Source organism: Colossoma macropomum, unplaced genomic scaffold, assembly GCF_904425465.1.
Source record: "Colossoma macropomum unplaced genomic scaffold, Colossoma_macropomum, whole genome shotgun sequence".
Classification (NCBI taxonomy): Eukaryota; Metazoa; Chordata; class Actinopteri; order Characiformes; family Serrasalmidae; genus Colossoma; species Colossoma macropomum.
This window is the reverse complement of record NW_023494793.1, coordinates 41,176,084-41,191,008: the sequence shown is the minus strand read 5'-3', so window position 1 is coordinate 41,191,008 and position 14,925 is coordinate 41,176,084. Positions and strand designations below refer to the sequence as shown.

Sequence of the window (14,925 nt, the reverse complement as noted above, 5' to 3'; positions counted from 1 at the left end):
GCCAGTGAGTGGATTCTCAAGGTAGGTGTTTCTAATAAAGTGGCCAGTGAGTGGATTCTCAAGGTAGGTGTTTCTAATAAAGTGGCCAGTGAGTGGACATGCAAGGCAAGTGTTTCTAATAAAGTGGCCAGTGAGTGGTAGTACAAGGTGGGTGTTTCTAATAAAGTGGCCAGTGAGTGGACATACAAGGCGAGTGTTTCTAATAAAGTGGCCAGTGAGTGGACATGCAAGGCAAGTGTTTCTAATAAAGTGGCCAGTGAGTGGTAGTACAAGGTGGGTGTTTCTAATAAAGAGGCCAGTGAGTGGACATACAAGGCAAGTGTTTCTAATAAAGTGGCCAGTGAGTGGACATACAAGGTGAGTGTTTCTAATAAAGTGGCCAGTGAGTGGAAGTGCAAGGTAGGTGTTTGTAATAAAGTGGCCAATGAGTAAAAGTACAAGGTGGTGTTTCTAATAAAGTGACCAGTGAGTGGAAGTACAAGGTAGGTGTTTCTAATAAAGCGGCCAGTGAGAGTGTACATTTGGATTATTGGGACATGTTCATATTTTCCAGTGCACTAATTCCAGACCCCTCTCATAAAATCCTTTTCTCTCTTTTTACATTCCCCTCTTTCTCTCAGGACAGTGCTGAGTTGGTTACAGCACTGTTACATGGTGGAGCTGATATCCAGCAGGTTGGCTATGGGGCACTTACAGCCCTTCACATAGCCACAATAGCAGGTCATCATGAGGTGGGGACGCCATTTTATATTACACTTACAGCAGGGGTGTCCAGCTTCGGGGGGGTCAGCATCATTCAGTGATTTTGCTGAAACACTCCTACTAAACTGGGTGAACTGGGTGGGTTAGAGCAGGGCACTGTGCTGGACTTGATCCCTCCTAAAACTGAGCTGGACACTCTTACAGGACTACAGCTATTTCTTTGGTTTTGTTAACCCCCTGGGGTCTGAGGACATTTTCTCGATTTCCTTAAATTCTCCTTTAAAGGCTTTTGCATATATGTATCATATCAACATGTGTTATCTTCATCACTACTTTTTAAAACCGCTGCAGCAACTTCAGCAGCTGTAAACTCTCTGCACGCCATTTCACATGTGTCTCCGATGTAGACCAAATTTAGAATTAAGGGTTTCTGGCATGATGGTCAGCCCTTAGTGATCTCCTGAGTGTCCGTTGGTCAGGTTCACACAAAATGTGGACGGACACACGAATCCACCAGTTCCACATGGTGAGAGGCCGATGACGTGTATCTCAGCCCCTCTTCATAGGCTCATAACTCCGGATGTGAGTCTCGTATGATCTCAGGATAACATGGAATTGAAAGGGCGACGCCACAGATTCAGGAAATGTTTGAACCATATTTCTGTGCTGTGTTATCACAAATAGAGGGAAACATATAGAGGCATTGTATTTGACGCAAGGGCGAGTTTGTGGATCCCAGAGGGTTAAACTATTCAAATATAATGAAGCAAATACATTTACATTCAGTGTGCATCATGACTGTGTCAACATACTTGAGACATTTCAGACTTTTTTACTTTGTTTCTATTTCAAACAATGACAGAAACATCGAAAATATGTAAAATATAAAAATAATTTAACAACTTATTTTACATATTCTACCTTTCTCTTTTTTTTTTTCTATTGTGGTCCAGTTATTGAATGTCGCCTTACACTAGATTCCAACCTTTATTCATCCTGAATTAAACGGCTTTCGTGGCTCCCCAGATTTTATAACTGATCAGATCGTTTGAAATGCAAATAAATATGATTCATTTCATTTTCTAATTTTGATGTACTATATAATCGCCCCGCATAATAAACACCAAAAAATAAATCCTACAATTTTCTGTTTGTAGCCATTTTTGCACGACAAATGAATCCAATATGATCCAAAACAAACATGACTGCCAACAGCCCCCATAGCAGTACCACTGAGGGGCCGCCACCCACAGGCTGAAAACCACTGAAATAGATAAACTACACTCTTAAAAAAGATGGTGCTTCTAGGGCTCTTTATTAAAGAAAATGGTTCTAAATAGAACCTTTTTAAAAAAGGGGTTCTATATAGCTCCCAAAAGGGTTCTTCCATTCTTACAGTGTCAAGCTTGTAACAATAGAACTGTTTTGGGTGCTATATAAAACACTTTTCAAAAAGGTTCCATTTAGAACCGTCTATTGCACATTCATGCACATTAGCCATTAATCTGAAGAACCTTCATGATGCAAAGAACCCTTTAATCCTTTGAGTCCTTTGAGTGTTCATAGTTCTATATAGGACCATTTTCTTTAATGAGGAACCCTCAATCTGTACCATCGTGTAGGTATTGGATGGTAACTGTAAATATTGGACTTCCTTAAGGAGAGATCTGGAAATGGTTAAAATATCTCTTGATTATTTAATTTTGTTTTTCAGTGTTTCCTGCCCAGATAAACAGCTTTACAGCTCATTCACTCAGATGCCTCAGATTTCTCCATAGTACTGTATATGTGGCATATACGTGATTACACTCAGATTTCGGTCTTTTTCTTGAAGGCTGTTGACATTCTCCTGCAACACGGCGCCTATGTGAACGTCCAGGACGCTGTGTTCTTCACCCCTCTCCACATAGCAGCCTACTTCGGCCATGAGCAGGTCACTGGAGCCTTCCCTTCACTCCTTTTACTATTAAATGAATATTATTGCATTTACATTAAATGCTTTAAATGCATTAAAGCATTAAACGATTAAAGTGTATGCTGTGGGACCAGCCCAGTGGGGCCAATGCTCAGGGACCTCAGTCCACTTCAGATGGAAAAATGAATATGTAATGACTAAATAAAAGAAATAAAGTCCCCTCAGCTCATACCCTGCCACTGTTTTTAAACTAATTAAAAGCTTCCAAACACCAACAGGATGCAAAAATAGAGCTCTGCAGGAAAAATAGGCTATTATGCATTAATTGAGAATTGATAATTTTGTTTGTTTACATTATGGGTTTTCCAGCACTGTTCAAAGCTCCTGTAAACAAACACTATCTGTTTATTAAAGCTATTTTTCAGGTCTATTTTTTAAAAATGATGTCAATCAGAGTGGTTTGGTGTGAAATGCTCCGTTCTGAAGAAATCGACTCAGGTTTCTTTACAGTGGTGATGATAGGAACCAGGGGTCGCCATGTCTACAACACAAATTTTATTTATTATCCAAAACCACCAGTGAACCTAAATGTGTCTTCTGAGTTTTTGTATGTGATGTTGATGATGGTAAAATAGTGATAAATCTGAAAAAATATGTTTTTTGGGGGGGGGGTATTTTGTATTAGTAAAAATATGTTTTAGACCAAAACTCTTCTAAAAATGTTATAAAACAATGCCCCAATCCCATTTCTTATTTTTACCTCTACCCCTTGTTTTCGAGTGTCTCTTTGCCCCTTGGAATTGAGTTACAAGGGGTAGTGGCTGAAATCTTCCCTATGAAAACAAAAAGTACATTACTCCATTCACAGCTACTAGCGCTGCTCTGTAGGCGACCCTGCCAGTCTGCAGTGACAGCAGAGGAGGGTAAAGTTCAGCTCCTCACTGCTGGGCTTTAGTTACATTTAGGGCATCATATGCCTTCAAAGAGGGGGGCAATTATTTATTATCGCCCACCCCTAATTCTTCAGTGATATGAAGCTGAAGTCAGATATTCACCAGCTTCTTGTTCGAATTTTCCTGTTCCAAATGGAGCAGCAGTTCCGACGCCTGTAGCATCAGAATGTAACATCTGCGCCGTTTAAGGTAGAACGGGAAATTGGCTAGCTACCGACATCAGCAAACTATTTTTTTATGCTTGTTATGGAGAAAAGGACAATAATACACTGAAACGACATTAAAATAAGACAATACAGTGATTATTGTAATTTTTAACAGAGAAAATTCTCACATTTGTGGGTTTCTTTGGTCTCTTGTTCAGCCACCTTACTGGTTTTCATTTTTTTTCTCATAACACTCCCTGAAAAGTCCCTGAAAAACCTCTTTTTGGAGGTTCATGTAGCCCTAACACTTCACCCCACCCCTCTATCTCAACAAGAATCAGGACACCCTACCCCTAGGACTGAATGTGCAAAACGGAGGGGTAGGGGCTAAGAGGTTGGGGCGAGGGGTGAAATGAGATTGAGCCAATGTCTCAGAAACAGTTACATGAATTTACATGATCGGATGTGTCAAGTGGTGTCGTACAGATCTTTTTCATCAACGTAATTGCTTTTTTATGTTTACTGGTTCTGCTTCATGTTATAGATTTTATTCATTTGTGGCTTCTTGACACATTTAAATCATGTAAATTCAAGGCACTATTTAATTATTTGTTCATGTAATAACTTTCTGTGAGGGAGCTTTTAGAGGCATTAAGCTCTTGAGTGTCTGGTTCCCGTCACCACCACTGTGAACAATTCTGACTCGAATGGAGCACTTTACATCAAACCACTCTGAATGACTTTGTTTACATCTGAAACATTTAATTATGCAGAAATTTTGAAAAATCTGTGGAATTCCAATTTAATGTTCCTTCCCTTTGGCCTGTAGTTTAGTCTGGGCAAAAAGCTGCTACGGAAACTGCTTAAAAGAGCAATTAATCATTGTTTGCACCTGAGATGTTGTGTATATTTTCCTACCTGTGACTGCAGGTGTGTAAGCTGCTGCTGAAGTTTGGTGCAGACGTGAACATGAGCGGTGAAGTTGGTGACCGGCCGCTCCACCTGGCAGCCGCTAAGGGCTTTCTGGGTATCATTCGGCTGCTGATGGAAGAAGGAGGCAAAACAGATGGTAAAAATCCTTACAGAGTCTCTGAACCTGGTGTTATTTGGGTGGTTGACTGGACAGCCACTCAAATAATATCTAATCAGCAGCTTCCCTGTGGTCAGAATCTGACCAGTGATGCATTCAGTAGAGGGGGCTGATAAACTGTGCAGCAACAGATGGGCTACAATCTGTGAAACTTTGTAGTGGAACTGTATGATGTTTCCAATAAAGTGGCCAGTGAGGGGATGTACAGCCCTGTGCAAAGGTCAAAGACCACCATGTATTTAATTTCCAGTCAAAACAGACATTAAAGACAAGTTTTTCATTTTTCAGATTCAGGAAAAATGCAGAAAATATGTATTTAACAGAAAAATACAGAAAACTAAATATAATATTACATTTTTCAATATTCAGTGAGTCACTCTTTACCTTTATTCCACTTTTTTCAGGAGACTCGCTTTCAGTTTCTCAAAGAATCTGCAGACACACCTCCAAAGTTCAGTCTTAGAAGCTGGTTGATAATTTCCTGAAGTAATCAAACACATTCAGTGGTGTTGAGGTCTGGACTCTGGGGTGGTCAGTCCATTGTTCAGCTTCTTTGTTTGATGTGTCCGTCTCCTTTTCTCAGTGAGGTTCTTCTTGATCAGCTACACATCCTTTCAGACCCACAGCGCTGAGTCGTCTTCTCACCGTGGAAGGATGGACAGAAACACCCGTGGATGTTTTCAGATCTGAAGCAGCTTGATTTTCTCCTCTCTCTCAAAGATGAAAGCTTTAAGTGCTGTTTATCTGATGGGGGCAGTTTTGGTGTCTACCAGGTCTTCCAGGTGGTTGTTAGGAGGCCCATTTTCTCTGTAGCTTTTAATCCATTTTTGAACAGTTTTTGAAACTCCTGTTTTTTTTCACGTGTTTTTCTTTGACTCTCTCCTTTCCTATACAAGTGAATTATTTTATATCTAATCTCCTGAAAAACTAATAACTTCTACTTGCTACTGGCTGTTTTGACTGGAAATTAAATACAACCCCAATTCCAAAAAAGTTGGGACGCTGTGTAAAATGTAAATAAAACAGAATGCAATGATTTGCAAATCTCATAGACCCATATTTTATTCACAGTAGAACATAGAACACATATCAGATGTTGGAAGTGAGATATTTTACCATTTCATGAAAAACATGAACTCATTTTGAACTTGATGGCATCTCAAAGTTGGGACAGGGGCAACAAAAGGCTGGAAAAGTAAGTGGTACTAATAAAAACAGCTGGAGGAGCAATTTGCAACTAACTCACATGACTGGGTATAAAAAGAGCATTTTAGAGAGGCAGAGTCTCTCAGAAGCTAAGAGGATCAGAGCTTTACCAATCTGCGAAAAAATTGTCAACATAAAATTGCAACGACTTTGAATATCCCACCATCTACAGTACATAATATCATCAAAAGATTCAGAGAATGTGGGGAAATCCCTGTACGCAAGGAACATGGCAGACGGTCAATATTGGATGCTCGTGATCTTCGGCCCCTCAGGCGGCACTGCATTAAACAGGCGTGATTCTGTACTGGAAATCACTGCATGGGCTCAGAAACAATTCCAGATATCATTGTCTGTGAACACAGTTTGCTGTGCAATCCACAAATTCAAGTTAAAGCTGTATCATGCAAAGAAGAAGCCATATGTCAACACGATTCAGAAACACTGCCATCTTTTCTGGGCCAAAGCTCATTTAAAATGGACTGAGGCAAAATGGAAAACTGTTCTGTGGTCAGATGAATCAAAATTTTAAATTCTTTTTGGAAACAACGGATGTCATGTCCTGCGGACTCAAGAGGAGAGGGACCATCCAGCTTGTTAACAGCGCACAGTTCAAAAGCCTGCATCTCTGATGGTCTGGGGTTGCATTAGTGCCTATGGCGTGGGCAGCTTACACATCTGGAAAGACACCATCAATGCTGAACAGTATATAGAGATTTTAGAACAACATGTGCTCTCATCCAGACAGCGTCTCTTTCAGGGAAGGCCTTGTATATTTCAGCAAGACGATGCTAAACCACATACTGCATCCATCACAACAGCATAGCTTCGCAGAAGAAGAGTCCGGGTGCTGAACTGGCCGGCCTGCAGTCCAGGACTGTTGAGCAGCTAGAATCCTACATCAGACAAGAATGGGACAACATTCCTCTCCCAAAACTCCAGCAACTGGTCTCCTCACTTCCCAGACATTCACAGACTGTCGTTAAAAGAAGAGGGGATGCTACACAACGGTAGCCACGGCCCTGTCCCAACTTTACTGAGACGTGTTGCTGCCAACAAGTTTTAAATGAGTTCATGTTTTTCATGAAGTGGTAAAATGTCTCACTTTCAACACCTGATATTTGTTCTATGTTCTATTGTGAATAAAATATGGTTCTATGTTCTATTGTGAATAGACAGTATGGTGTGAGTTTTGCAAATCATTGCTTTCTGTTTTTATTTACATTTATTTACATTTTACACAGCGTCCAAACCTTTTTGGAACTAGGGTTGCACATAAAGGGTGTTCTCTGTCTTTTGGACCATGCTGTTTAGATAGGAGTTTCTAATAAAGTACACAGTGAGCTTGTATTTGGTTTGCTGGGACATGTTGACATTTTAATGATGTCCTTTAAAGACTTCCTGTGCATCATTAGGCTGCAAGTAAAAGAAGGCAGCAAAACAGAAGGTTAAAAAACCTCACAGAATCTGCCTCTGACCCTGATCAAATATCCGGCCTGCCTCCTCCAGCACTCTCTGAAAATGTTATCTGAGCCGACTGGGGCTCAAATATCAACTGTTAAACAGAAACTGTTCCAAGGCTCAATAATGGTGTAGCTACAAGACTGATTTGAGCAGTTATTGGCTACAACACAGCAGGGACTGAATCTACAGGAAGCTATTAGTGGGAATGTCTCCTCTTTGAACAGTAAGTGCTCAAGACAACTTGGACCATGTCCCACGAGAGAGATTGTTAGAGTAGACTTGCAGCAAAGCGTTGCTTGATCTTATCACACTTTATACATGTTCAAAAGAGCCGTACATTTATTTAAAATGACGCAAGCAAGATGTGTGAGCGTGAAAAACATTTCACAGCAGCCATAGAATGCAATTTCTGCCTGTTTTGGAGTTTCCTCTGTTTTGCACCATGTTTTTTTTTTCAATATGATTGATGGAACATATCGCTGTTGTCAGAAGAAAACCTCATATCTCCAAAATGGTAACTTTTAAGGAGAAGGAAAAAACCTACTTTACTTTTAATGTAAGTCAATGGAACCAGACTTTTTCCCAAGTAATTTTGCGTCATTTCTTTTGGTCCAATCTTCATGAAATTTACATACAAAGCTGTATCATGCAAAGAAGAGGCCATATGTCAGCACCATCCAGAAATGCCGCCGTCTTCTCTGGGCCAAAGCTCATTTAAAATGGACTGAGGCAAATTGGAAAACTGTGTTGTGGTCAGATGAATCAAATTTTTAAATTATTTTTGGAAACCACGGACGCCGTGTCCTGCGGATGCACCATGCAATTTTTTTCAATACGATTGATGGAACATATCGCTGTTGTCAGAAGAAAACCTTGTGTCTCCAAAATGGTAACTTTACAGGAGAAAGAAAAAACCTACTTTACTTTTAATGTAAGTCAACGGAGCCAAACTTTAAATACTTTCAATTTTGGGCCGTTTCTTTTAGTCCAATCTTTATGAAATTTACGTACAATGTAAAGGCAGGCATTTTCAAAGTATGTCAAAAACTGAAAAATGACAAAAATGGAGATACTAGGTTTTGTTCTGACAGCAGCGATATTTTGACTTACAAAACTGGGAGCATGTTGACATTTATAAAAACATTTTTGGTGTTTAAATGCTGGTGTTTATTGTCTCAGGATGGTTTGATATGAAGAAATCTGCAGTTGTCTGTTTTATATTGACACAGCTGTCTTGGTTCATTATTCAGAACCATTTCATGTAGTAACTTTCTGTGAGGGAGCTTTTAGAGGTGGACGTCTGGTTCCTATCACCACCACTGTGAACAGTTCTGACTCGGTATGTTTCTCTGGAATGTAGGTGTTTCACACTAAACTAAACTTTACTGTTCCTCTTTGGGCAGTAAACGCTCAAGACAATGAGGACCACGTCCCGCTGCATTTCTGCGCCCGCTTCGGGCACCAGGACATTGTGCGCTTCCTGCTGCAGGGGAACTTCGATGTCCAGCCTCATTCGGTCAACATCTACGGGGACACACCTCTTCACCTGTGAGTTTGGAAGCAGGATTTCTCTGCCAGTTGACTTAAACCAGAAGTAGGGATTGTCCAGTTGGAATGGCCTTTACCTCCTCTTCTGTTTGATCAGGCTTACGTTATCTGGCTGAGCTGAGAAATCCTCTCCTGTGAAATACCCGACAGTGCTTTTCCAAAAAGGGTTCTTCTGTTGTTACGATGTTAAGCTTGCAACAGTGGAAGAACCCTTTTTAGTGCTTATAGAACCATATTCAACACATTCTCCATTAATCTGTAGAATCTTTACACCATGTAAAGAACCATTTAGCCATGCAAATGGTTCTATATAGAACTCAAGGTTCTATACAGAACCATTTCCTTAATTAAAGAACCCTTGAGGAACCATCTTTATTAAGAGTGTGACACCTATTAATAGTGATGCTGATTATCTATAGCTAATAAATTGAACCCCAGTCCTTTTGTGTTTCCCCTGCTTTAAATCTACTGACTGAGCTCTTTAAAGCAATAGTTTGGTGTAAAATCAAATCATCACATCAATCTTTTTTCCATGTAGCTAATCAGTCAAAACATGTTTGGTGTCTGAAGTTTACTTCTGTAAAACTTTACAAAGTAGTATGAAGTAGTGGTCGTAAAGTATGCCTGCGGTTTGAACCATGCTAACTGGTGGGGTATAACGCTGCTGTCAGGATAAAACCTCGTATCTCCATTTTTGTTGTTTTTGACATAATTTGAAAATACCTGTTGCTCTTTACATTGTGTGTAAATTTCATGACGAATGGACCAAAATAAATGGCCAAAATGCTAAAATACTATGAAAGAAGTCTGGTTCCATTGACTTACATTGAAAGTAAAGTAGGTCTTTTCCTTCTCCTGTACAGTGAGCGTTTCGGAGATATGAGGTTTTGTTCCGACAGCAGTGATAAGCTTCTGTTGTGTGTTAGCTACATTAGCCCCATAGCTACAGCGCAAACCTGAAGAAGAGAACTTCAGACATCAAACATCTTAGCTGACCGGCTACATTTAGGTAGGTAGATAGATAGATAGATAGATAGAGAGAGAGAGAGAGAGAGAGAGAGAGAGAGAGAGAAAGACTTTATTGATACCGAAGGGAATTTAGCAATTTGGTGTAAGGGGAGAAATTGGGTACATTTTTTGCCTGAACTTTCACTTTAACCCTTAGAAACCTAAGATTTCAGGGATTTTATTTGGTATTTTGGGTCAATTACAGTTGCAATTATAAAGTATTTACATGTGACAGTCATACATGCCATATGTTGTTATTTTCAGGAGACCCTGGGCTACTCAGATATGCTATTATTTGACATGTAAATGCTGACAGAAATTTGATATCTTTATGAATTTGGGTCATTTATGATCAAAACTTTACACAGCGCCTGCTAAATTTTGTATTTTTTTAATTATAGAGATCTTGAAAACAACTGCAGTTGTAGTTATCTTTTCAGAAATTGTTAGTCTGGAGTGTCTGTGAGCTGAAAGTGCAATAATTCTGATGGTGATTCATTCTGTTGGTTATTATGAGCAAAAATAAACAATTAGCATAGACGGACATGTTTTTTATTGATATTCTGTCCTCTTGGATTCAGGCTGAGTGCTAAAACTCTGATACACAGCAAGAAAGGCTTTATTTTTAATTACAAATTGAGCTGCATATTTAATATCAGGTATTTTTAATACTCAAAATCAACGTAAACCGAAAGCCCTTTGTTTTCAATATGAAGGCTAACAGCAGAGATGTAATATAACGGTAGCGAGTGGGGTTTGGGTGATTTTGGAGCTGATCTCTGGCTGATGGACGGTCACAGGTGGATGAAATCACTCTGGATGGTGAGGCAGAGTCTGATGAGTGATCTGATGTATGAATCATGTTGCTGTTTTAACCCTTTGTTGGAATATGAAGGCCAAACAGCAGAGCAATATAATCAGGATTTTAGGCGAATTTCCGAGCCGATTTTCACCGATGCTGACATCACAGCTCGGGTCTGCTGAATGTCCTGATATGTGGATCATGTTTGTACCTTAAACCGTTCTGAAGTTATGAAGGCTAGAAGTGACCAACCGTTCTCCGGGTCCTAAGGGTTAAGGCTTGATAATTAGCTGATGCTCATGGATGAATGAGGTGTTCAGAATAGAGAAACCATATAGAAGTGTGAGGTAAGCAGCTCTGGGGTTGTGAAACGCTGGTTCTGCAGTGACTGTTCTTGCGCAGGGCGTGCTACAACGGCAAGTTCGAGGTGGTGAAGGAGTTGGTGCAGCTCACGGGGACAGACAGCCTGTCCAAGGAGAACATCTTCAGTGAGACGGCGTTTCACAGGCAAGGCGTCTCTTCACAAGAGCACTGATCCAAATATGGAGGCTCAACTGCATCAATTTTGGAATGTTAGCACCAGTTATTGATAATAATAATAATCAATAAAGCCAAAATAAAATTCTGTGGTTAGATTTAAAAAGAACTTCCTCTAACTCTTCCTCTAATCTCTCTTCCTCTATCTCTTTCTCTGTCTCTTCTTCTGTCACTTTCTATAACTCTTTCTTTTTTCCTCTAGCTCTTCCTCTAGCTCTTCATCCGTTTCTTCCTCTAACACTTCCTCTTTTCCTGTCTCTTCCTCTTTTCCTGTCTCTTCCGCTGTCTCTCATTTTATCTTTTCCTCCAACTCTTCCGCTAGCTATTCCTCTTGTCTCTTCCTCTAACTCTTCCTCTTTTCCTTTAACTCTTCCTCTTTTCCTCTATCTCTTCCTCTCTTCCTCTTTTCCCCTGTCTCTTCCTCTGTCTCTTCCTCTATCTCTTCCTCTAGCTTTTCCTCTAACTCTTCCTCTGTCTCTTCCTCTTTTCCTCTGTCTCTTCCTCTAGCTCTTATTTTATCTCTTCCTCCAACTCTTCCACTAGCTATTCTTCTATCTCTTCTTCTTTTCCTCTAGCTCTTCCTCTGGCTCTTCCTTTGTCTCTTTCTCTATCTCTTCCTCTAGCTTTTCCTCTAACTCTTCCGCTATCTCTTCTTCTAACTCTTCATCTTTACCTCTGTCTCTTCCTCTTTTCCTCTGTCTCTTCCTCTAGCTCTTATTTTATCTCTTCCTTCAACTCTTCTGCTAGCTATTCCTCTTTTCCTCTAGCTTTTCATGTAGCTCTTCCTTTATTTCTTTAAGTTCTGCAAAATGAAATTGTTGAGATTGAGGATGTAAACATGGTGATCATGGTGATAGGAACCAGGGGTTGCCATGACTACAACACAAATATAGCCATTTTATTTACTATCCAAAACCACCAGTGAACCAACACGAGTCTTCTGGGTTTATATGGAATGTAATGATTGTTTTTGAGACAACTGTTTTGTCTCAGAACACCCAGCATCAATCGCTCTGCCATGAATGGATTTTAAAAATGGCATTTTGGGCCAAAATCTTATCTAAAAGTATCAGAAAACAGAGTCAGGCATAACCATGTCATGTCATGTCATATCTTTCTGTGAAGGAGCTCTTAGGGCCATTAAACTCTTCAGACGTTTGGTTCCTATTACCACCACTGTGACCAATTCTGACTCTGTACCTTGAGATTTTCACCCAAATGAAATGTGCATTTTTATTATTATTATTATTATTATTATTATTATTATTGGTAACTTTCTCTAGAATGGAGCTTTTCACATCAAACCGCTCTCTATTACTTCTTTTACATCTTAACAATTTCATTTGAATAATTAGTGATTTTGAAAAAATGTTCTTCCTAGAACTGAACACCCAAGCTGAGGCTCATTTTGGATCTAAAATAAAATTCTCTGGTTATTTTCAAGTTTAAAATGTCGGAAAGAAGCTTTTGTTATTGCCTACGTTCCACTATTGGGTCAGTAATTCCTACAGTCACATTTGTATGTTCAGTGTATTCTTGCAAGTAATTCTGATTCATATTAAAATAAACAACAAAAAAAACAGACTGGAGCCTACTGAAGTTTCCAGTCCTGGATTCTAGTAATCACAGGGAGGTGTGACACTATCTGGCCAGCTAGTTGCATCAGATACTACAAATGATTACAAAATCCAGGAACGGACACTGTATTCATCACTTTGGGGGCAGTCATGGGCTTTAGGGAACCAGCCTTGTGACTGATCGCTGGTTCACCGGTTCGATCCCCTGAGCCGACAGTGCATGACTGAAGTGCCCTTGATCAAGGCACCTAACCCCCAACTGCTCCCCGGGCACTGTGGATGGGGCTGCCCACCGCCCTGGGCAAGTGTGCTCACTGCCCCCTAGTCTGTGTGTGTTCACTAGTGCGTATGTGGTGTTTCACTGCACGGATGGGTTAAATGCAGAGGTGAAATTTCCCCGTTGTGGGACTAATAAGGGTCACTTAACTTTGGGAAAAGGCCTCTGCTAAGTAACATACTGTAGATTAACTCTAACCTTTCTCCTCTCTCTGTAGCGCCTGCACCTACGGCAAGGACCTGGAGATGGTCAAGTTCCTGATCAGCCAGAATGCAATGAGTATTAATCACCAGGGCCGAGATGGACACACGGGTAACTGTACTAGCCACATTTTACTCATCATCAGTTTTCATTGTCCTGGCTCTTCTAAGTGACCTAGGGATTGTGAAAAGTGCTATATAAATGTAACTTATTATCATTATTAATATTATTTTCTCTTAAAGTGCCCATGTCCTACAGTTTTCCTGTATTTTATTTTTTTCTCTGTGATCCACTTATTGACATTTGTGTGATTATGCATGAAAAATGGTAATTCATTTCTACATGACCATTTTCCAACTTCTGTTTTTCCCCTAGAATTAAACAGCCTGTTTTTGTTACTCTGTCTTTAAGACTTGATATGGGTAAATGAGCTCAGTTCTGATCGGCTGCTCTGTACTGTGCCTCACTCAATTATAACCTATAGTGTGAATGGGCAGGACTAACCTGCTGAAGGCTGAACATTTATGCAAATGGGTTGGTTTTCATGACATCACAAAAACAGTGAGTTAAAATGAGCTGTTTTTGCAGCGTAGCTTCTACACTCTTAAAAACGATGGCGCTTGAAGGGTTCTTTAGTAATGAAAATGGTTCTATATAGAGCCGTGAACGCTCAAAAAAACCTTTAATCATGCAAGAGGTTCTTTGAGTGTTTGTGGTTCTATATAGAGCTATTTTCTTTACTGAAGAACCCTTAAAGAACCATCTTTTTAAGAGTGTAGATAAGGACCGAGGAGTGAACAGCATGATTTAAAAGTTGGAACATTAACAACGTCTACATCAGATTCCTTTATTTCAGGAAAGTGAAGAAGCTGTGTTTGTCCATGATATGGAGCCTTTAAAAAGCCCACACTGGCCTTGAAACGTCTGCAGACAGGGCTTTTTGAAATGTTTCAAATTAGTGAGCATGTTTTCTTTATCGACTTGCATTAACTTAACATATTGAACAGAAGGTGGTTTAGAGCTTTATGAATGTCTTTATAAAAGATGCAGAACTACAAAGCCCTTACCTCGGGATTAAAGCCAGAGGCCACACATTGTATCCCCATATTCTGACGTCAGCACTCCATCCTTTCAGCCGTTTAAAGGTGCCCAACACTGGGTCAGTGTGGAGGCTGCGCTCTCACACAGATTAGTGTGGAGTCCCAGCTTTGGGCTAAAGGAGTTTCAATATGTGCTTTTAACAATAGTTTAGAAAAAACCTATCAAACCAATATTTAGGCAAAAGTTGTTCTTTGCTAACTAAACTTTTTCAGGGACCTTATTTCTTATTTATGTTCTTATGCAAAAGTTTGCGCACCCCCAGTCAATTGACATATTTTCTATTTTCTAATTTCAAATAAGTTTACAGGGAACACATTTATGAACAGGGTGATTCAAAAATATTAATCCGATTTCAAAGCGCCATGTTTTCACAACCATGAGGTGCCGAGGAACCAATC

The 14,925-nt window shown here is 39.9% G+C and overlaps 1 protein-coding gene across 1 annotated transcript in view; it reads left to right on the top strand.

Moving 5' to 3' along the window:
- Positions 1 to 14,925, top strand: part of tnni3k (TNNI3 interacting kinase) — a 49,753-nt gene that overhangs the window by 9,676 nt on the left and 25,152 nt on the right. The window contains exons 5-10 of the mRNA XM_036579567.1: positions 621 to 731; positions 2,537 to 2,635; positions 4,647 to 4,785; positions 8,880 to 9,024; positions 11,237 to 11,342; positions 13,441 to 13,537. Coding sequence (XP_036435460.1) covers positions 621 to 731; positions 2,537 to 2,635; positions 4,647 to 4,785; positions 8,880 to 9,024; positions 11,237 to 11,342; positions 13,441 to 13,537 — 697 coding nt within the window. The remainder of the gene's footprint in view (positions 1 to 620; positions 732 to 2,536; positions 2,636 to 4,646; positions 4,786 to 8,879; positions 9,025 to 11,236; positions 11,343 to 13,440; positions 13,538 to 14,925) is intronic.